Here is a 22,345-nt window from a genome sequence, read left to right as displayed (position 1 = left end):
CCTTTAGCCAATCAGAGAAGGAGCTCGTCGCTGATTGGTTGAGCGGACCGACCCGGAAGGGTGGCCGCTCAGGGGCCGGGTGGCGGGAAGGTTTTACCGGCGAGCGGCTGGCTGAGAGGTGCGTAGTGGGGCGAGGTCGCGGCGGCGTCGCGTGAGGAGTGGGACCCCGGATCTTCTCCCCCCACGGTGGGCATCGCGGGGTGATGCCCGCCGGCGCCCCGAGCGCCCCAGCCATCGTCACCCCTGTCTCCCCCGGGCGACGCCGGCCTCCTCCATCACTCCGCTGAGGTCGCGGGTTGGACCTCTGGGCGTGGGTCCCTGCTGGGATCCGCGATCGCTGGTCTCCAGGGGCTCCTTCCAGATTTTTCCATCCGGGGCTCGGCAGCCGGAGCCCGCTTGTCAGCAGTCATTGCTCCCGGGGCTGCAGCTCCCATCCTCTGCCTGACAGCACACGGGGCATTGCTAATGCGGCGTGGGGGGTGTGTGTGTCTGCAGCGTTTCTTTCCACGTTGGTGACCGCTTGTCAAAACGTAAATGTGTCCCTGTGAGTGCCTAGCTTAGACTTCTGAGTGACAGACCCGTTGGCAGTTTGTTAGCATATATATATCTATGTATATGTATATATATGTTATATATATATATGTATATATAATATACTTAATATATATTACATATATATTAAATATATATGTATGCATATTTAAGAGCGAGAAAGAAAGCGCGAGCAAGCAAGCAAGCATGCACCAAGGCCTCCAGCCACTGCAAACGAACTTCATATGCATGCACCACCTTGTGGGTCCTGGGGAATTGAACCTGGATCCTTGGGCTTTGCAGACAAATGACTTAACCGCCAAGCTGTCTCTCCATCCCTCCTGCCTACTTTTTATATTGAGATTTTTGCTAGAAAATTACATAGTCTGAGGAAATGAACAGGTTTTGGCCACATAATCAAATAAGCCTTGTAAAACAGGGGCAAGATTGGACATAATCATATCCTTTGGAGAGAGAGCTGCAGTCGGGCTCTATAAACCTAAATGCACTATGTATGCACAGCTCTTTGCAAGGGTGTTAGGACGCAGAGGTCAAGACCCCCCCCCCACCCTTAGAGAACCTCATAGTCTACAGAAGGTATATTGAGTGAGCGTGGAATGTTTACATACAGAAGGAAAGTGAAGTAATTGACCTACACTCCTCCTTAATTGTCTTAGTAATATGGCCATTCCATGCTATTTTAGCAAGACAAAGACAGTCTATCCTTCCAGCCCTATGGCTTCAGGTTTCCAGCAGGAGGGTTGATAGAGGTCTAATTTGGCAACCAAGCTTGTCTGAGTGAGCGGAGAATACTTCGGAAGTCAACAGCTTAAGAAAGGGTCTGTCTATGCTACAGAGTTGAGCAATTTAGACTTCTTAGTCTCAGACATTCATGTCACTCAGACATAGGTTTGCTTAAGTTTTTCTCATTATAATATATATATATATTTTCCGAGGTAGAATTTCACTCTAGCTCAGGCTGACCTGGAATTCACTATGTAGTCTCAGGGTGGCCTCGAACTCACAGCAATCCTCCTACCTCTGCCTCCTGAGTACTGGGAATAAAGGCGTGCACCACCATGCCCTGGCTTACTCATTAAAGTTTGATACAAGTCATGTTTTCCCCATCTCCAGCCTGTTCTGATTCTTGCTCTAGGCCAATAGAATACAGAATACTGGTTTCTCTTAATGAATTTAGTTGTCTCTCTTTGTAGCAAGTGCCCAATAAGATGTTCAGTGATTATATATTTTTGCTTAATCTGCAACATTTGAATCTATTCAACTTGCTAATAGATAGGAAGAGTTCTGTCACCACGGATTTTAAAAAAAAGGCAGTTGTTATTGGCAATTTCTATACATATAGACAATATACTGTGATCATAATAACCCCCCCATCTCCCTCACTACCCAATCTCTTCTTTCTGACAAGTCTCTCTCCTATTTTTTTTTTTTTTTTTTGTGGTAGGGTCTCACTCTGGCCCAGGCTGACCTGGAATTTACTATGTAGTCTCAGGGTGGCCTCGAACTCATGGCGATCCTCCCACCTCTGCCTCCCGCGTGCTGGGATTAAAGGCGTGCGCCACCACGCCCGGCCACTCCTCTATTTTGATGTCATCATTTCCCCCCCTCCTCGTCCAGGTCTTGTTGCTGTTGTTAAGGTAGAGAAAATGGCTTAGGGAAATAGGAAATAGCGGTTTTTGCTAAGGTTTCACCTGAGCTTAGCGATAACATTGTTTAATATTTGTTCTTTTAAAAAAATTAATTTCATTTTAATTAATTAATTATTTGCAAGCAGAGAGAAGAGAGAGAGATAGAGAATGGACATGCCACAGCCTCCAGCCACTGCAAATGAACGTGGGTCCTGGGGAAACCAACCTAGGTCTTTAGGCTTCATAGGCATATGCCTTAACTGCTAAGCCATCTCTCCATCTCTCTTTGCTCTTTTTCTTTCCCTGTAATGCTTAGTAACTGTAGGATGTTTGAAAATTGTTGTTGGTGTTGTATTTGCCACATACATGTTTATGTGACTTTGGACAGTTGTTCACAATCTGGAGGATTAAAAAAAGAAACTGGTCTGGAGAGATGGCATAACGGTTAAGGCACTTGCCTTCAAAGCCAAAGGACCAGGTTTGATTCCCTAGGACCCACATAAACCAGATACACAAGGTGGTACATGCGTTGGAGTTTGTTTGCAGTGGCTGGAGGCCCTGGTGTGCCCATTCTCTCTCTCTCACTCTCAGATAAGTAAATAAACAAAAACTATTATGGGGAGAACCATGCTGTTCTTTTTGAAATGTTATTGCTATATACAATTTCCTTTCTAACCTTTTGTGCTTAATAGTGACAGATTGTCATTAAACATTTTGGGTAATACAGGTTTTGCTTATTTCTTTGTATTTGTAGTGCTGAGAGAAAACTTATGAGCCTGTGCATGCTAAACTGGCCCTTTATCAACCACATTTGCTCTTTCATTTTTAGAAAGAAATTTGGATCTCCAAGTCTGTTAGAATGGCATCTGTTTCAGGTTAGTTGATATTACTCTCTTTAGTTCACTCTCTCCGGTTTTGAATTGTGTGTTGATTAATCACAATGCTGCCAAACCTGGACCCTGGTCAGCATTCTTTTCTTAATTTCATATATTCTTATTATTTTAAAAAATATTTTATTTTTATTTATTTATTTGGCAGAGAAAGAGGGAGAGAGAGTGGGTGCGCCAGGGCCTCCAGCCACTTAGAGGAACTCCAGATGCATGCACCCCTCTGTGCTTCTGGATAATGTTGGCCCTTGGGAATCAAACCTGGGTCCTTTGGCTTTGCAAGCAAACGCCTTAACCGCTGAGCCATCCCTCCAGCCTGATTTCGTATATTACTTTACTTAAGACTTCAGGCTCTACTGATGAGGTATAATTGAAAAAGCACCATAGGGCTGTCTTAGCAGTCAAGGTGATTAACATCCAGTCTGGATTCCCCAGTCCCCATGTAAAGCCATATACACAAGCTGGCTCACGCATTAGCAGTGGCTGGAGCCTCTGTTACTCCCATCTTCTGCCTCTCTCTCAAAGAAATAAAGGAAATCAATCTCCAGACATGCGTGGTACCTTGTGTGCATGTGTAACCTTGTGCGTCTGGATCTTGTGGGTTCTGGGGAGGCAGACCTGGGTCCTTAGGCTTCACAGGCAAGTGCCTTAACCATTAAGCCAACTCTGCAGCCCAAGAAAATATTTTAAAAAATAAAATAATAAAAAGCAACATAGTGAAATAGATCTGAAAAAGCCATGTCCTTTTCAGATAAACTTAGCTTGTATTATACTACCCTCGGATGTCGCAGTAATGGTGAGTGTAGAGAGGACCACTGTGGTTTCGCTTCTGTCTTCCAAGCCTGCAGCCGAGCTCTCTTGTGTGACTGTTACCCGGAACCCTGCAGGGAAGGGAATTTAGTTAGCACAACTCAGAACTCTGCCTTGTCCACTTGGCCTCTGTCATGTTTGGCTTCCCCATCAGGACAGTGATGTAATCAGGCTTCTGACATGACGTAACTGCCCTTTGTACAACCACATGCACCCCAGTCCTCTCCCCAAAGAGCGCAGGCCATGTGCTCATTGTTGAGTGATTTTCATTCCTCGTTGCTGAGTCACATCCTCCATGGAAATTGAGGAACTTCAGTGGAGCCTTAGCTACCATCCATTCACACATTTTACCAGCCCCTTGGCAACCAGGGGAGGGGCAGAAGAGAAACAAAAGCCACACCCATGGAATGTTAGGAAACTAGCAAAGTAAGGGAGGAAAACTACACACTACAGACCCTGTTTCTCAGTCGGTGGGTCCCGCGGTCACAGCCGGCGGTCTGTAACTGCCTGTTCTTTCTGCCCAGTGTGGGCGGCCGAGCAGGCACCCGAGCTGGCCACGCGTTCTTTCTGGGTGAACACTCCACTTAGCAGTGTGCTTCTCCAAATGGGTTATTGTAACGTTCTAGTAACTTCGTCCCAGGATACCGGAGTCCTGAGAGGTGCCATAGAGGATCTGCTCCAGTCATGAGCCTCACCTCTGTGGTGGATTAGCAGTCCACATTCCCTCAGTAGTCAGTGTCATCACCAGCCAGGACAGCCACCTCACCTAGAGGTCCAGTTTCCCTTCTCGTGTCTCTGTAGCGTGGGGCTTGTGCAGAGGGCTAGAGGTGCTGCTCTGAGGTCCACAGCATCTGGGGCCCCTGGGTATTAATTAGAACCTGTGTGTGCAGTATATATATTTTGGGGGGGCCATTCACAAGGAACACAAATATCTTCACACTCGGCCCATCCAGAGAAGTTTCTCCATACGCCTCGCCTCGAGACCTTGCCACCACTTTTCTTATATTCATCCTGCTCTGGGTCAGTGTGAACCTGTGCCTCTGCGAAGATAAACAGCCATGTGTGCTGCTTGAAGAGCTGAAACTAGAATTTTCTCTCCTTACTGTTCTCCATGGTTCCACGGAGTACTTCTGTGCTGTTTCCACGTAGTATCAGTCTATCATGGGGAAGGTTCTGTCAGTTAGACCTGTGGGTTTTCCCTCCTTGGCTTAGCAATAAGAAGCTGGTATGGGACCCTTTCCCCATGAGTCACAGGTTAAAAGAGTTCCCACCTGAGGTCACAGGTTAAAGGGACCCCCCATATGGTCACAGGTTATAAGAGACCCCCTAAGGGGCCCCCCATGTGTCACAGGTTATAAGGGCCCCACATGGGACCATAGGTTCAGACAGGCAGGAAGTCAGAGTGGTACGGGTTTGGCAGGTGAGCATGTGTGCTCTGCCTTGCCTCCTTAGAGCCAGGTGCGTGCACTTGTGCGTTGTACACGTCGTTATGTTCTTGTAGGTGGCCTTGTTGCTGGATAGGTTCATGATCGCACAGGTCACAGAGGAACTTAGTCTTGTTTGTTTTTTCGAGGTAGGTTCTTGGCTTACTTGGAATTAGTCTCAGGGTGGCCTTGAACTCACAGTGGTCTACCTGCCTCTGCCTCCCAAGGGCTAGGATTAAAGGCGTGCACCACCTCTCCTAGCTCTTAATTTCTTTTAGAATAAAGCTTATTTTATTAGAGAGAGAGAGAGAGAGGTTTGTGTGTGTGTTTGTATGGGTGCCCCAGAGTCCCTTGCAGCTATAAATAAACTCCAGGTGCCACTTTGGACATTTGCGTTTATGTGGGTCCTGGGGAATTGAACCCAGGCCAGCAGGCTTTGCAAGCAAGCACCTTTAAACTGCTGAGCCATCTCCCCAGCCCTAACTTAGTCTCTCATAAGAACCAGAAGCACACCACAAGTTGTTTCTCAAAAGGAACGTAATAGCTGTCTGTAGAGAGTGTGCGATGGCCTGGCATAATGGCACATGTTTATAATCCCAGCATTCAGGAGGCCGAGGCAGGAGGATTGTAAGTTCAAGTCATGCCTGGATTATAGAGTAAGTTCAAGGCCAACCTGAGCAATTCAGTCTCCCTTAGTAGTCTCAAAACAAAAACGAGGGCCTGGGCAGTAGGCCAGCGACAAAATGCCTGCCTAGCGTGCATGAGGCCCTGGGTTCAAACCTCAGTAGCAGAAGATAAAGGAACAGTAGTGACTGTGGGACCGGAACCGCGGGGACCGCCCTTTACGTGAGGTGGGAGCGGGCTCAGCAGCTGTTGCCGCCAGCAGTGCCAACAGGTTGGGAGGCGCATGTGAAGGGGTGGGGGGGAGCTGGAGCTTGCAAGGATGAGCTGGAACTCAGGACAACACGGAGTCCCCCTGTGGCCAATGGGACTTGCCTCTGTGTCACGTGTCATCCGGCCCCGGGCTCTGACTTCCAGGATGCCCTGTTGACAAGCCGGTGCTTCTCCTACAACCCGAACCACAATTCTGGGACGACAGGGAGGTGACAGGTCACTTCCTGCCCAAGAGAGAAACACTAGAGAGGCACAAAGGTGAGCCATCGTCTCACCTGGTCATGGGCCAGCCTTCCCAATGGGACCCTAACTGCGTCGTGACCTCCACCTCTCACATCTCACGCGGGCAAGGGGATTCCTGGTCGACACACTGCAAGGCCACCGTTATTTCTGGATCCGTGTCACAAAGATTTCATCTCAGATGTACACTGGTTAGTGCAGGTAGACGTGGTAACATTAATCTTTGACATCGATTTAGATGCCACCAGTGGGGTATCCACAAAACCTTCACTTTGACTTTTAACACTTGCAACCATACATTGCGGCTTCTTTATAAAGTTACCGCAGGATGTGATGCCAACTCCAGCAACTTCTTTTTTTTTCTTTTGGTTTTTCAACATAGAGTCTCACTGTAGCCCGGGCTGACCTGGAATTCACTATGTATTTTCAGGGTGGCCTCGAACTCACGGCGATCCTCCTACCTCTGCCTTCCGAGTGCTGGGATGAAAGGCGTGCACCACCACGCCTAGCCCAGCAGCATTCTTGATTTCTTGTTTTACTTGTTACGGCATCATGTTTGTAATTAAGTCTCTCATGCCATCACATCAGCCCAAGTGTGTAATAATTTATGGACCCATAACTCAATCATTAGTTAACTTCCTCCTGCTCGTAGCCTGGCCACTTGCATTACGTGACATAGGAGAGACCGTTGGACCCCTTTTCTGTATCATAGTAAGAAGAAATGTCATTTATTAAATGTGTACCTGATTCAGTCAGCTTCGCATTGCTGGCAGAAGTCATTCGACCAAGAGCACCTTTTGGACAAAATGGGTTTATTTTGTCTTAAAGACTCAAGGGGAAGCTCAGTCATGGCAGGGAGAATGATGGCATGAGCAGAGGGTGGACATCACCCTCTAGCCCACGTCAGGTGGACAACAGCAACAGGAGAGTGTGCCAAACACTGCCAAGGGGACACTGGCTGTAACACCCATAAGCCCGCCCCCAACAATACACTGCCTCCAGGAGGTGTGAATTCCCAAATATCCATCAGCTGGGGACCCAGCATTCAGAACACCTAAGTTTATGGGGAACACCTGAATCGAACCACCACACCTTTATACCAGACATTTTACCTAGAACTTCATGTTATCTCACTAAATTTTCTCCAACAGCACTGTGAGAATTAGACATTGTCATTTCTGCAGGTAAGTGTGCTGCTGAGGTCACTCAGCAGGTAAGGGGAGGGCCTGAGGTGGAACTCAGGTCGGTGTGACTCCCAAACCATGCTCAAGACCGCTCTGCTGTGTGCTTCGACTCTGCCTGTAACTGGGATCGCAAGGGGCATCTGGAAATCCTAATGTAGTTAGCTCTGCTTGTCACCGTACCCTAACCCCGCAGCTCTCACGGAGGAACTGGATTCGGTCACCAGCGAGCTCCACGCGATAGACATTCAGCTTCAGGAGCTGACAGAAAGACAGCAAGAGCTTCTTCGGAAAAAAGCCGCCCTGACCAAGAAAATCAGGCAGTGCCTAGAGGATTCGGATGCTGGGGCCAGTAGCAATGGCGACACTTCCCCTGCTGCGTGGAATAAGGAAGGTTTGCTTTCTCTCTCTATTTCTCTCTGTCTCCCTAGTTTTGTTTCTCCTCGTATCTTTTTTTTTTTTTTTTTTTGAGGTAGGGTCTCACTGTAGCCCAGGCTGACCCAGAATTCACTGTGTAGTCTCAGGGTGGCCTCGAACTCATGGCAGTTCTCCTACCTCTGCCTCCCGAGTGCTGGATTAAAGGTGTGCGCCACCACGCCCGGCTCCTCATTTCTTTAAACCAGCATTGCATCGCTGCAGATCAGTGTGTCCAACCAGTGAGCGTGGCCATTGGGCAGCATGGGAACTTGAGGACTGACCCTTCTTCACCCATGTCCTGCGACCGTCTTAAGTTACGCTGGCTGTAGTTTTCCCACAAGTGATTGTGGTAACATTGGTTAGTGCCTGGAAAGTTGGATGCCAGCTAAATTTTCTAAGTTTTAGCAAAAGGAAGAAAGAGTCGGGCGTGGTGGCGCACGCCTTTAATCCCAGCACTCGGGAGGCAGAGGTAGGAGGATCATCTTGAGTTCAGTGCCACCCTGAGACTACATAGTGAATTCCGGGTCAGCCTGGGCTAGAGTGAGAGCCTACCGTGAGGGGAATAAAGGAAGAAAGAAAGAAAAGAAGGGAGAGAGGGCGGGCTAGGAATCAGAAAGGCAGAAGGGAAGGATTCTACTGTATTTACTTGCAACAGTGAACAAAGCAGCCTTAAATTTAAATTCCTGGGTCTCCATTGCAGTGTTCATGTGTTTTAGTGGAATGGTATAAGAAATTACAGTTAAGCCGGGTGTGGTGGCGCACGCCTTTAATCCCAGCACTCGGGAGGCAGAGGTAGGAGGATTGCCATGAGTTCGAGGCCACCCTGAGATGACAGAGTTAATTCCAGGTCAGCCTGGACCAGAGTGAGACCCTACCTTGAAAAACCAAAAAAAAAAAAAAAAAAAAAAAAAAAAAAGGAAAAAAAAAGAAAAAGAAATTATAGTTAAAGTAAAATGTAAGAAGGAATTACAGTTATAGGAGAATGCTCAAGGAATTACAATGATCTTTGTTTTCCATTGCTGACTTCTCAAATAGGATATTTACACACAAAACTCCAGATGATTGTTAATTTTATTCATATTTGAGTTTTCAGGATGCTGAATCCTCTAATTAGTGTTCCAAGCTGATTGTCAATAGCTGATTGGATATTTTCTTCTTTGGTATTGTGTAATTCTCAAGTTGGCGAATGTTTACTTTTTTTTCAGATGTATTAACCATATATTAATTAATTTTTTTGTGAGGTACACTAACCTCAAAGTTATGAATATAATGTAGTTCAAAAGTATATCCTTGCATTTTTTGCATATTCTGACATGCTTGTATATTCTGACATATAGTTGCATATCCTGACACATGCTTGCATATTTTGATGGATTCCTGTATATTCTGTCATATACTTTCATATTCCAACATCCTTTCATGAAGAAAGCAGCCATTTCTATTTCTCTGTCTTTCATAATCCTGATCATTCTAGTTAGCTCATTTTTTTCTCTTTCTAGATTTTCCATGGTCTGGAAAAGTCAAAGATGTTCTGCAGAATGTCTTTAAACTGCAGCAGTTCAGAGCACTTCAGCTCGAAACTATTAACGTAACGATGGCTGGCAAGGAGATATTTCTTGTGATGCCCACAGGAGGTGGGAAGAGCTTATGTTACCAGTTGCCAGCACTGTGCTCAGATGGTATGTATTAGCAAGAGTGGATTTTTTAAATTTATTTTTAATAATTAATTTACCCGTGGTGTGTCCATACACACACAGTTATTTACTTACTTGTACGTGTGTGTGTGCGTTTGTGCTGCAAATACTGCCAGTAAATGCCAGACACTTATGTCACTTTTTGTGTCTGGCTTACATGGGTGGTATCAGGCATTATAAGCAAACAACTTTAACTGCTGGGCCATCTTCCAGCCCCAAGCATTGATTTTAGGTTGAAGTGATTAGAAATAATTTCTAATTATAAAAGTCAATTGCATTTTAAAAATTATTTATGTATGTCAGTAGAGGTTGTTCTATGAAGGAGGTTATACTGGAGAAAGCTTACTTGGGGGTGGAGAGAGAGATGGTGATGGATTCAGTTTGGTGCACGTAAGACATCAATCAGGTGGCACTGTCTTTGAGTGTAGCGAGGGGAGGCTGTTATTGTGGAGATGCCCTCGGGAGTCACAGGAGGGAACTGAATCATCTAGGCGTCTTGAGTTGAGAAAGGGACATGGATGAAGAGTCTGTAGGGAAGGCTGTGGGATAGCCAAGAGTCAGAGGACCATGAGCAGAGTGGACACAGGCTATTAGCCTAGGAGAGAGAGGGGTGTTTGAAGGAGGGAGTGGTCACTTTACTGTGGGCAAAAAGTGAAGTGAAATCAAATCAGGATGTAAAAGTTCCATCCTGTTCAGTGAAGAGGAGGAAACGTGGCCTTGGAGAGCATTTCAGGCAGAAGGGTGGGTGGGAACCAAACAGCAAGGGTCTGGAAGTGAGTGGGAATTGAGGAAGTGTAGCTACGGGCACTGTGCAGGAAAGAAAAGAAAGTCATAAGTAGGTTTTTATCCTAGTCCCTTTGTTCTGCTCTAAAGAAACACCTCAGGCTGAGTAATTTATAAGTAACAAGCTATTGCTGTTGGAGGTTGCGGCATGAAGATCAAGTTGAAGGTCAAGATTCGTTGAGAGGAGCAGGCAACCCCTTCCTCCTCTTTTGTAAGGCACCACTCCCAGTGCTCTGCCCTCTGGGGCTAATCACTTCTCCGAAGCCTTTGCTTCTCGTAACTTCGCACTGGGCACTGGCTGCCAGACTGAGAAACTGTGGGAGGGACACTGATATCCAGACCATAGCAGGTGCCTAGGATCTCTGGATGGTGAGAGACTTGACCGTGTCTGAATGGAGTAACAGGTGCCAACCCGAGGAAGGCGATGGAAGGAGAGCAGAGGGAGTAGCTGGGAAGACAGATCCCTGGTGCCGTACTTTGAATATTGAAACCAGTCTCTCCTTTGCCAGGTGCTATTATAAGAACACGTTGTAGAAATACAAATTGCAGATTTTAACAGTGCAGAATAGCTCACAACAGTAAGCAATTTCAGTTCTAAGAGAGGGTGGCCCATTCTGATTAGAAGGGTAAACGTCAAAGCACGTTTTGTTTTTCTCTTCTAGGTTTTACACTCGTGATTTGCCCGCTGATTTCTCTAATGGAAGACCAGCTCATGGTTTTAAAGCAGTTAGGAATCTCAGCCACCATGTTAAATGCTTCTAGTTCCAAGGTAGGCCCCTGTGTTTCTGGTTTTTCAAATTCCAATTGCTCATCGAAGTTTCTTAGCTGCAGCTACGTTGCCTGTAACATAAACTGTTAACTGTTTCCGTCATGTCTGGCCACTCTCTATTTTTATATGTCCCATGAATGAAGAATGGCTCTTATAAAGGGGAAGAATGAAACTACCAGTATTTAGTGAAATTGTAGAAGATTCCAACGCGTAAACCATCAGAAGGCAGGACGCTCCTTTCTTCTCGCTTGCAGAGCGCAGTGGAGGCTCTTGAGGAGTGACAGAGACCCCAGAGCTGCCTGCACACCAGACCCTCCCTGCCTGGCAGGTTATGGGAAGGGAGCATCAGCCGACAGATTTTGTATTGGCTTTTCTACTTCAAAATAGTGAAGAAGGGGCTGGAGGGATGGCTTAGCAGTTAAGCCAAAGGACCCAGGTTCAATTCCGCAGGACCCACGTTAGCCAGATGCACAAGGGGGCACACGCGTCTGGAGTTCGTATGCAGTGGCTGGAGGCCCTGGCACACTCATTCTCTCTCTCCCTCTTTCTCTGTCAAATAAATAAGTAAATAGAACAAAATAGTAAAAAGGAAATCCCAAGTATGTAATTCCGCTAAATACAAACAGTGAATTGCTAACAAGATGCCTTCTACATAGAGACTCTCTGTTCTTCAGGGATGGGCTATTTTACCCTTGATCTGTGCAGTAGACCATTTCCTAACTAGTCTTGAAATCTTTAAAAATATATAAAATTAGGGAGAATAGTACAACAATTGCCATCTACCCTTTATGGGTATTAACATTTACCAGTGTATGACAAATCTACATTTCTACCCTTCCCCGTTTTTTTCTACCCGTTCTCTTTGGAAAACCAAATACAAGGTTCATATTTCAATTGGAAATTCTTCAGTATGTTCCTCTAACACCAAAAAAGAAATGAAGTGTAATGTTAGCCCAAGTTGTATCTAAAATATTTACTACTATAAAATATTCAACCCCACACTTACCCCATCATCTTTATTTTTTTATTTTGGTGTGTATAGTATGTGTGGTGTGTATGTGCATATGTGTGTGTGTGCAGATGCACATACCTGTGCACACACGTGCTAAGGCCAGAGGAAGACGTCAGGTGTCTTCCTCTGTCTCTCTTCCATCTTATTTCCCTGACACAGTGTTTCTCATTAAACTTGGAGCTTCCTGTTACCTGCTTACACTGGCTGACCATGGAGATCCAGCCAACCTCCCATCTCTGCCCCCCGCAGCGCTGGGGTTACAAGCATGTGGCTGTGCCCACCTTTTTACGTGTTTGCTTGGGATCTGACTCAGGCCCTCCTGCTTGCCCAGCAAGTGCTCTCACCACTGAGCCATCTCACTGAGCTTTATACTTAAATAAAGAGATTCTAAGTATACTTGATGACTTCATTAATTTGTTCACAGATACATAAAGTATTCTAAGTATAATGTGAGAATTAGGAAAGCCTACCAGTATGACCATAGTTACTGTACTTGGCTCACTTTTTAAAAAAATGATTATAAATGATGTGGGATTATGCCTCATGGAATACTTGTTCTTTACTGAAGATTATTATTTTTTAATTTTTACTGAGGCACAATATCATCAGCAGTTTGGGTGTGAGTGAGTCACACGCGTACTGTCTGCCTAGCTGCCAAGGAGCCTAGTTCAGGGTGATGGTTTCTACTTTACTGAGCCAAAGTCGGCTTTTGGAAGAGCCCTAGGCTGTTGGGAGTGATGATGAATACCTTTCTTTTTTACCCAGAACTGTGTCCTGCCAGCTAATTTCTGCCCTGTGTCTGCTTGGCCTTCTCACAGGAACATGTGAAATGGGTTCATGCTGAAATGGTAAATAAAAACTCTGAATTAAAGCTCATTTATGTAACTCCAGAGAAAATTGCAAAAAGCAAAATGTTTATGTCAAGACTAGAGAAGGCCTATGAAGCAAGGAGACTGACTCGAATTGCTGTGGATGAGGTGCATTGCTGCAGCCAGTGGGGCCACGACTTCAGACCTGGTATGTGTGCCTGCCTAGAGCCCCTGATAGACACGACTTCAGACCTGGTACGTGTGCCTGCCTAGAGCCCCTGATAGACACGACTTCAGACCTGGTACGTGTGCCTGCCTAGAGCCCCTGATAGGCATGACTTCAGACCTGGTACATGTGCTCTTCCTAGAGCCCCTGATAGGCATGACTTCAGACCTGGTACGTGTGCTCTTCCTAGAACCTGTGATAGACATGACTTCAGACCTGGTACGTGTGCTCTTTCTAGAACCTGTGATAGACATGACTTCAGACCTGGTACGTGTGCTCTTCCTAGAGCCCCTGATAGACATGACTGCAGACCTGGTACGTGTGCCTGCCTAGAGCCCCTGATAGACATGACTTCAGACCTGGTATGTGTGCCTGCCTAGAGCCTCTGATAGACATGACTTCAGACCTGGTATGTGTGCCTGCCTAGAGCCTCTGATAGACATGACTTCAGACCTGGTACGTGTGCCTGCCTAGAGCCCCTGATAGACATGACTTCAGACCTGGTACATGTGCTCTTCCTAGAGCCCCTGATAGACGTGACTTCAGACCTGGTACATGTGCTTTACCTAGAACTCCTGATAGACATGACTTCAGACCAGGGTTTCTTTGTGAAGGTATCAGTTTGGGTCCAGAGGGCACCCATTCTGGTGAAGGTAAGAGGATTTATGTAGGTTTATGATAGGAAGTATGTTTTGCACAATGATGGGAAGAACGAGCCAGAGAAGGTCTGAAGCTGGAGAATACTGCAATCCAGTGAGTAACCCCAAAGCACAGTGGCGGCTCAGCCAGAGCTGGGAGGGAAATGGCCAGAGCCACAGGGCTCCACGTGGAGCTCTCTGGGGAGGCTGTGTGTAGGTGTTCCCTCTGGGGAGCCAGCTGTCACCCCTGAGGGGACTGCTCAGTGTCCGGCCGAGCCCCTGTTGGTTGTCAAGGCCTGCATGTGGAAGAGCCCAGTGAAGACTGGGTGATCGAGAACTTCCGGGGGTGAACGGGAACTTCCGGGCACCTCTGTGTATCCATGATCCCGTCTGCCTGTTCATCCTGCAAGAAGCAGCTCTTGGATCTGTACATGGAGGGTCTTGGGATACAGGATTCCCAGCTGAACGGATTAGGTAGTGGGTCCTCCAGCCCAGCGCCTGAGCTAGCGCCCCGTCTGCTTGCTGGTAGCTGAACCTGCTTAGTCTGCTTAGTCAGTCCATGACTGTGGACACTGAGTCAGTCTGTCTGTGGTTGTGAACACGCTGAGTCAGTCTTCGGTTGTGAACAGTCAGGAACACGCGGAGTCAGTCCTCAGCTGTGATGATGTGCACGTTTGCTCCACTGCCCCTCCCATGTCTCCGGGTTAGTGAACGTTGCGCAGTCTTCGAGCCCTGACTAAGTGCCGTCTCACCTCCTTGAAGCCCGCGCCTCCCCAGCCGTTGCTTTCTCTTCTGCTTGCGTAGTGCTCCTGCCTCTTACCCAGCAGTTCTGCCACCCTCTGTTTTCAGTTCCTGACAACAAGGTTAGGTCTTGGAGGGAAGTCGGCGACCACTGTTTTTGCCATGTAGATGTGTATGACAAGGAACAGCCCAGAGCTAGGTTCTTCTCCGTGCAGGCTTGCTACTCAGGTGATGAGGCGGCTGACTCTGGGGTGGAGGCTCCTGTTAGCTTGCTGCTCACAGTGAACTCGAGCGTGTGCATACCCGCGGTCTCTTGAATCCGCTGTGCCCGCGGTCTCTTGAATCCGCTGTGCCCGCGGTCTCTTGAATCCGCTGTGCCCGCGGTCTCTTGAATCCGCTGTGCCCGCGGTCTCTTGAATCCGCTGAATCCACGGTCTCTTGAATCCGCTTTACCACCGGTCTCTTGAATCCATTGTTCAGCAGGCAGGGAAGATGCCCAGGCTGGCAGGGCGCCTCAGAGTCCTTCTTGTGCCATGCCTTGTTCTGGGGAGGCTGTTTCTGTTTGCTCACATAGAGGGTGACGACTCTCCATAGGAACAACTCATGGAGTCGAACTTGGCGAGCCAGGTATCTGGGTGACTCAGGCTGCGCCCCTCGGCTGGGTGATGACGGGCTACACCGCTGAGTCCCCGCACATCCTACACCGCCTAGGGCTGCCTTCCGTCTTCCTTCCCCTGTTCTTTTACTGCTTAGTAACTTCCCGCAGGGGCCTTGCCCGGCTCACTTGTTCTGCATTTCCTGAGCCCGTGGAGCCTCCCAGGAGTGTTTTAATCCACAGGAAACAGCTACCCAGAGCGTCTCCGGCAAAGCACCTCACCTACAGCCGAGAGCAGCGTTGCTGAAGCAGACGGGGAAGCCCGTGGGCTCGAGAGGCACGCCCTCTGCCCACCTGTTGCAGGAAAGTGCAGAAGTAAAATCCTGGCAGCGTTGCTCCTCTGCACCACCCAAGGGTGTGATTTGCTCTCCTCCTTCGAGAATGGAAAGAGGGTCGTTGTCTGTCCTTTCCAGATTATAAGGCGCTGGGTATCTTGAAGCGGCAGTTCCCTAACACCTCACTCATCGGGCTGACTGCAACGGCAACGAACCATGTTTTGAAGGATGCACAGAAAATTTTGTGTGTGGGACAGTGTCTGACTTTCACAGCTTCTTTTAATCGCCCAAACCTTTATTATGAGGTAAGTAACTTTTAAGTCAGCTTACTGCATTTGTGAGATACTGCAGTAGAGATTATACTTTTTCATTGTTTTTTTTTTTTTTTTGATGAGTAACAATGAGATGTAAAAATTTTTACCATCAGCGTATATTAGTAGCGGTTTTCTGTAACTAGTGCCTACCTACGTGCCCAGTGTGCCACACAGTCCTGAGAGTAGAGGGGCACTGTGTAGGTTAGTGATACTGGAGTTTGTGTAATCGAGACTTGAACGACACATGCATATTTGATAAGTTCTTTCCTTTGTAAAATATATATTTTTTAATTTACTTACTTATTTTGAGAGCAAGAGAGAATGGATGCGCTAGGGCCTCCAGCCACTGCAAACAACCTTGTGCATCTGGCTTACGTTGGGTCCTAGGGAATCAAACCCGGGTTCCCAGGCTACGCAGACAGGTGCCTTAGCCGCTGAGCCATCTCTCCAGCCCTTGATAAGTTCATTCATGGACAAGGATGGAGAGAAAGCATGTGTGTGCAAGCAAGGGTCCTGCCGACACCTGTCACTGCATGACAGCAATGTGAACACTAGCGATGTGCCTGCATTCCTAATGCAGATTTCACGTAGTGCATGTGCGTGAAAGCAAAACACCCAGGCAGCTCTTCTCTTCCTTTTCAGTGCCCGTAGGAAGGATTGAGTCAGGGTGCTTTCACTGGATTCCTGCTGTTTTGTAAACATAGAGTCAGCGAGTAGAAAAGTCTCTGTTTTCACAAGCTCCTCACAGCTTCTATCTCCTCATCTCTAGCAGATGAAAAACCTAGAGTCAAGAAGAGGCTGGGCGGGGCGGAGGGTGACAGTGACTCAGGTGGGTTGAGTCCCTTTAGGAAAGGAGAAGTGCACCTCATAAGTCAGTGAACAGCTCCCTGCACGGCCCTTGCTCATCTCCTTTAAGACAAACCAAAACTTGTTGTGTATTTTATTTATTTATTGGTGGCGGGGGGGAGATAGAGAGAATGGATGTGCCAGGGCCTTCAACTGCTGCAGATGAACTCCAGACTCATGCCACCTTGTGATCTGGCTTATATGAGTACTGGGGAATCAAACTTGGATCCTCAGGCTTTGCAAGCAATTGCCTTAACCATTAAGCAATCTCTGCAAGCCCTCATGTACTTTTAAAAACATTTATATATTATTATTATTGACAACTTCCACAATTATAGACAATGAACCATGATAATTCCATACTCCCTCACGTTCCTCTTCAAAACTCCACTCTCCATCATAGCCCCTTCCCCCTCCACAGTCTCTCTTATTTTGGTGTTGTCATTTTTTCCTCCTATAATGAGGGTCTTGTGTAGATAGTGCCAGGCACTGCGAGGTCATGGATATCCAGGCCACTTTTTGTCTGAAGGAGCACGTTGTAAGGAGTCCTACCCTTCTTTTGGTTCTTACATTCTTTCTGTCACCTCTTTCACAATGGACCCTGAGCCTTGGAAGTTATGATAGGGACATTTCAGTGCTGAGCACTCCTCTGTCACTTCTCAGCACCGTGATGCCTTTTGAGTCATCCCCGAGGTTACCAACCTCTGAAAGAGAAGCTTCTCTAACCAAAAGTGAGAGTAGGGGCTGGAGAGATGGCTTAGCGGTTGAGCGCTTGCCTGTGAAGCCTAAGGACCCCGGTTCAAGGCTCGGTTCCCCAGGTCCCACGTTAGCCAGATGCACAAGGGGGCGCACGCGTCTGGAGTTCGTTTGCAGCGGCTGGAAGCCCTGGTGCGCCCATTCTCTCTCTCTCCCTCTATCTGTCTTTCTCTCTGTGTCTGTCGCTCTCAAATAAATAAATAAATAATTTAAAAAAAAAGTGAGAGTAACATTAATATACCTCACTTACTTGTTAATGACATAGTTTTTTTTTTGTAGGTTCGGCAAAAGCCCTCAAATGCAGACGACTTTATTGAGGACATCGTGAAGCTCATTAATGGGAGATATAAAGGGCAATCAGGTAACATAAAAGTAAAACAATTTCGGGGACTGGGATGCTTGTGAAAATAAGTACCAGTGACGGAGTGACACCTGAGTCACAGATGCAGGAGATAATTGAAAATGGGACAAGATTACTTCACTCCTGATCTCACCAACCGGGTGTGACCCTTCCTTGTCATACATTGAGCTAAAGCACAGCAGTGCCTGCTTCTGCTTTCCCTGCTGTCGAATGACGGTGGGGTATGAGAGGTTTTGTGCAGCCAAGTGTCTGTGGTCGGGGCTAAGCGCTGATTCTCTAAAGTGACATCATACCTTACGGGAAAGAACACTGTTGTTTTGAAATTTTTTATTGTTATTTACTTGTGAATGGGGGCCAGGGAGGGGGGACAAGAGCACGCGTACATCCGGGCCTCCTGCTGCTGCAAATAAACATGCTACGTGTCTGTGCCACTTTTTGCATCTGGCTCTAGGCGGTGCTGGGAAATCGGACCTGAGGCAGTAGGCTCTGCAGACACCTTTAATCACTCCCCAGCCCAGGAAAGGACACTTTAAACAAGTCCACAGGATGTATTTGATAAGTGGGAATGGCGTGGAGAGTGTCTGCTTACGTAGGGTTAGTCAGTAGGGTTACGTAGGGTTAGGCACTGTCGAGCCGGTCTCTAGATTGTCAGGAAACAGGAAAGGGTGTTCTGGGTCAAGTGAGTCTGAGGAAGGCTGCAGCTCCTGGTCCCTGCTGCTCTGGCCAGCGCTGCGGAAGGCCCGCACCTGCTGTGCCTGAGGAATGCAGGGTCCTTAGGTGCCTTCGCATGTGAGACTTTCTTTTATTTTTATTTTTATTTTTATTTATTTATTTGAGAGCGACAGACACAGAGAGAAAGACAGAGGGAGAGAGAGAGAATGGGCGTGCCAGGGCTTCCAGCCTCTGCAAACGAACTCCAGTCGCGTGCGCCCCCTTGTGCATCTGGCTAACGTGGGACCTGGGGAACCGAGCCTCGAACCAGGGTCCTTAGGCTTCACAGGCAAGTGCTTAACCACTAGGCCATCTCTCCAGCCCACGTGAGACTTTCTTCACGGCGGATGTGGTAACACCTGGCTGAGGGGCATGACAAGTGCCAGGTAGTGGAAAATAGCACTGGAGAGAGATGGGAGCCCAAGCCAGCGGCCCAGGCCTCCCTTGTGCTTTAGAGAAAGCGGGCGATCAAAGCTCTGGACAATACCTGGAGGTCAGCGTGTGCTTTGCTCCTTGGGATTTCTCACAACGCCTTTCCCCCTTGGGCCCTGTATTAACCAGTGTCTCATGCGGGTTGCAAACGGTTTCCTAGGAACAAGTCCTGTGCACACTTCTAACGGCTGGCCATGCTTTTCTACAGGAATCATATACTGTTTTTCTCAGAAGGACTCTGAACAAGTTGCGATTAGCTTACAGAAGCTGGGCGTCGGCGCGAGTGCTTATCATGCCAACCTGGAACCAGCAGACAAGACCAGGGTGCACACGAGGTGGTCGGCCAACGAAGTGCAGGTTCAGTCTATGAGTGTTCAGTAGAAGCCTAACTTACCCTTAAAAGTCCTCGAGCACTTTATGTTAACGACGTGTTGAAACATTTCAGGTCGTAGTGGCAACAGTTGCATTTGGCATGGGGATCGATAAGCCCGACGTGAGGTTTGTCATTCATCATTCCATGAGTAAATCCATGGAGAACTACTACCAAGAGAGTGGACGTGCGGGTATGTACAAGGCATTTTCCAGAGGCGTTTCCAGAAGGCACGTTAATGTTTAGGAATTCTGTGGGTTTTGAGAGAGTGGGGTGGGGTGAGAATGGGGGCGCCAGGCCTCCGGCCACGGCCACCCTTGCATCTGGCTGTACGCGGGTGCTGGGGAATCCAAGTGCAGTCGTCAGGCTCTGCAAGCAAGCACCTTACCCACCGAGCCATCGCTCCAGCCCGAGAATCCAGTGGTTTCGATGGTCTTTACTGGATAGTAAATTGTAGAACATTATAGTCTTTCTTAGCAGATTTATACTTTATTTTCCTAGGGAGAAATTAGCTTCTGGTCTCTTGGTGAATTGTGAATTGTTTCTTTCTTTCTTTTTTTTTTTTTGGTTTTTCGAGACAGGGTCTCACTCTAGCCCAGGCTGACCTGGAATTCACTATGGAGTCTCAGGGTGGCCTCGAACTCATAGCAATCCTCCTACCTCTGCCTCCCAAGTGCTGGGATTAAAGGCGTGCGCCACCACGCCCAGCTGTGAATTGTTTCTTACATATGCTAAGATAGTATGTTCATGTTGACCTCTTGGGATTTTAATTAGTGGGTTCAAATTAGTGAATCCCGTAGGGACACTTCAGCCTAGTAAAGTTGTCTGTCAGTCCTTCTCCGTTGTCAACTGAACAGAAAGCTCAAGGTAGCTGTCGCAGTTTGACCTTCACATCTCTGAAACGTCCAGTCCCGTGATGCTGTGCCTGCCATCTCACGTGCGTGTTCTTGGCTGTGGAGAGGATTTAACAGTAACTGCATAATGTCAATGTTCCTCAAATTACAGGTCGAGACGACTCGAGGGCAGACTGTATTTTGTATTATGGCTTTGGAGATATATTCAGAATAAGTTCAATGGTTGTCATGGAAAACGTAGGCCAACAGAAGCTCTATGAGATGGTGTCGTACTGTCAGAACATTCACAAGTAAGCCACTTAGCTTTGCGTGAGCCGTCCTGAAAAGCCAGGCATAGCGTTGCAGTGTGTGGCCTTAGGGCTTACTGCAGTGTATCCCGCGAAGCAGATGTCTAAGGGTGTACACACCCCCAGCGCGACGAAGCCTTTCTCTCTGGCATTGGCACGTAGTTACATGTGCCAGTGCTTATGAAAAGGTGAACGAGAAGACGGGCGTTCAGAGAGTGAGGTCCCCCGGCACGGGCTGCCTTCCCAGGGCAGTCATTGGGAAGCTTCGTCTCTCAGCATGAAATCAGGGGAAATCTACTCATGAGTGCCTTTGGTTAGACCATCCTGGTGGCCTCTGGCTCTCAGTCATTCTTCTGCTGTCACTGCTTGTCTCAGAAGAGCTCAAAAAATGTGGAACTGGGGGGGGGGGAGGGGCTGGAGAGATGGCTTAGCAGTTAGTTGAAGTGCTTGCCTGGGAAGACTAAGGGCTGGGGCTCGACTCCCCAGCACCCACATAAGCCACATGCACAGGGTGGCACATGCCACTGGACTTTGTTTGCAGTGGCTAGAGGCCCTGGTGTACCTATTCTCTCTCTCTCTCTCTCTGCCTCTTTCTGTGGCTTAAATAAATAAATTAAATTAAATAAAAATGTTGAATGGGTTAGCAGCACCTTGCCAGTAATGGACAATGCTATTTTCATTCCAAAGCCTGTTGGCCAGGGTTTCATTCCCCAGCCACCCATATAAAGGCAGAAAAGACTTTGACACATGTATGCACACACACACACACACACACACTCTACACACAAACTTTTTTTAAAAAATTTTTTATTTATTTATTTGAGAGCGACAGACACAGAAAGACAGGTAGAAGGAAAGAGAGAGAATGGGCGCGCCAGGGCTTCCAGCCTCTGCAAACGAACTCCAGACGCGTGCACCCCCTTGTGCATCTGGCTAACGTGGGACCTGGGGAACCAAGCCTCGAACCGGGGTCCTTAGGCTTCACAGGCAAGCGCTTAATCACTAAGCCATCTCTCCAGCCCCCACAAAAAAATTTTAAAAGAACATACTGTTGGCAGAATTAAAGTTATATACCAAGTGAGGGTTTTTGTCGTCGTTGTTTTGAGGTACAATCTCTCTCTAGCTCAGCCTGACCTGACCTGACCTGGAATATGTAATCTCGCACAGCAATCCTTCTACCTCTGTCGGTCCATCTCCCCTCCTGCCCCCGTGCTGAGATTAAAGGCACGTGTCACTACGCCTGGCTGGCTCCAACTGAGCTTTCATAGCATTTATCCTAGATTGTCTGAGTGGGTCGAGAGCAGCCACAAAGTCCTTCAGAGTGGCAGAGGGAGGCCGGGAAGCCAGCTCTGTCAGCTCTGAAGATAGGTTTTTCCTAGGGCTTCCAGAAGAATTTACCTTGCTGAGCCTTGATTTTGACCCAGTGAGACTGTTCACAGAAATGTGAGATAATGAATTGCTATACTTGTGGCCTTGTTACAGCTCTAGTAGGAAATGGGTAGGAAAACGTGCGCCTTCTCAAGCAGAGATCACTGAACCTTCGTTAGCCTAACGATTTGTCTCCACGTGTGTGCAGATGCCGCCGAGTGCTGATAGCTCAACATTTTGATGAGGTGTGGAACGCTGACGCGTGTAACAAAATGTGTGACAACTGCTGTAAAGACGTTGGTAAGTTTCTTGTGTGTCTCACTCGGTGTGCACAACAGAACCCGCTCCTCACACTCCGTGATTGTTCTGTGCCTGTCAAGGGTCGGGCTCGTCTTGGGGGTCGGTCCCTGC

At 47.6% G+C, this 22,345-nt stretch overlaps 1 protein-coding gene across 3 annotated transcripts in view; it reads left to right on the top strand.

The window, feature by feature from the left end:
- Positions 1-60: 60 nt before the first annotated feature.
- Recql (RecQ like helicase) overlaps positions 61-22,345 on the top strand; it is a 31,708-nt gene continuing 9,423 nt past the window's right edge. For 2 of the 3 annotated variants that reach the window (XM_045139471.1, XM_045139469.1), the window contains exons 1-12: positions 61-118; positions 3,010-3,055; positions 7,813-8,010; positions 9,533-9,712; positions 11,173-11,279; positions 13,110-13,308; positions 15,774-15,940; positions 17,831-17,912; positions 19,264-19,412; positions 19,501-19,618; positions 20,431-20,569; positions 22,143-22,234. In XM_045139471.1, the coding sequence (XP_044995406.1) occupies positions 3,040-3,055; positions 7,813-8,010; positions 9,533-9,712; positions 11,173-11,279; positions 13,110-13,308; positions 15,774-15,940; positions 17,831-17,912; positions 19,264-19,412; positions 19,501-19,618; positions 20,431-20,569; positions 22,143-22,234 (1,447 nt within the window). In that variant the 5' untranslated portion in view covers positions 61-118; positions 3,010-3,039. Of the gene's footprint in view, positions 119-168; positions 187-3,009; positions 3,056-7,812; positions 8,011-9,532; positions 9,713-11,172; positions 11,280-13,109; positions 13,309-15,773; positions 15,941-17,830; positions 17,913-19,263; positions 19,413-19,500; positions 19,619-20,430; positions 20,570-22,142; positions 22,235-22,345 lie in introns of those variants that run through there. The other variant, XM_045139470.1, reaches the window with a different exon arrangement.

Source organism: Jaculus jaculus, chromosome 22 (genome assembly GCF_020740685.1).
Source record: "Jaculus jaculus isolate mJacJac1 chromosome 22, mJacJac1.mat.Y.cur, whole genome shotgun sequence".
In the NCBI taxonomy this organism is placed as follows: domain Eukaryota; kingdom Metazoa; phylum Chordata; class Mammalia; order Rodentia; family Dipodidae; genus Jaculus; species Jaculus jaculus.
The sequence above is the reverse complement of the archived record's forward strand: the minus strand, read 5'-3'. Positions and strand labels throughout refer to the sequence as shown.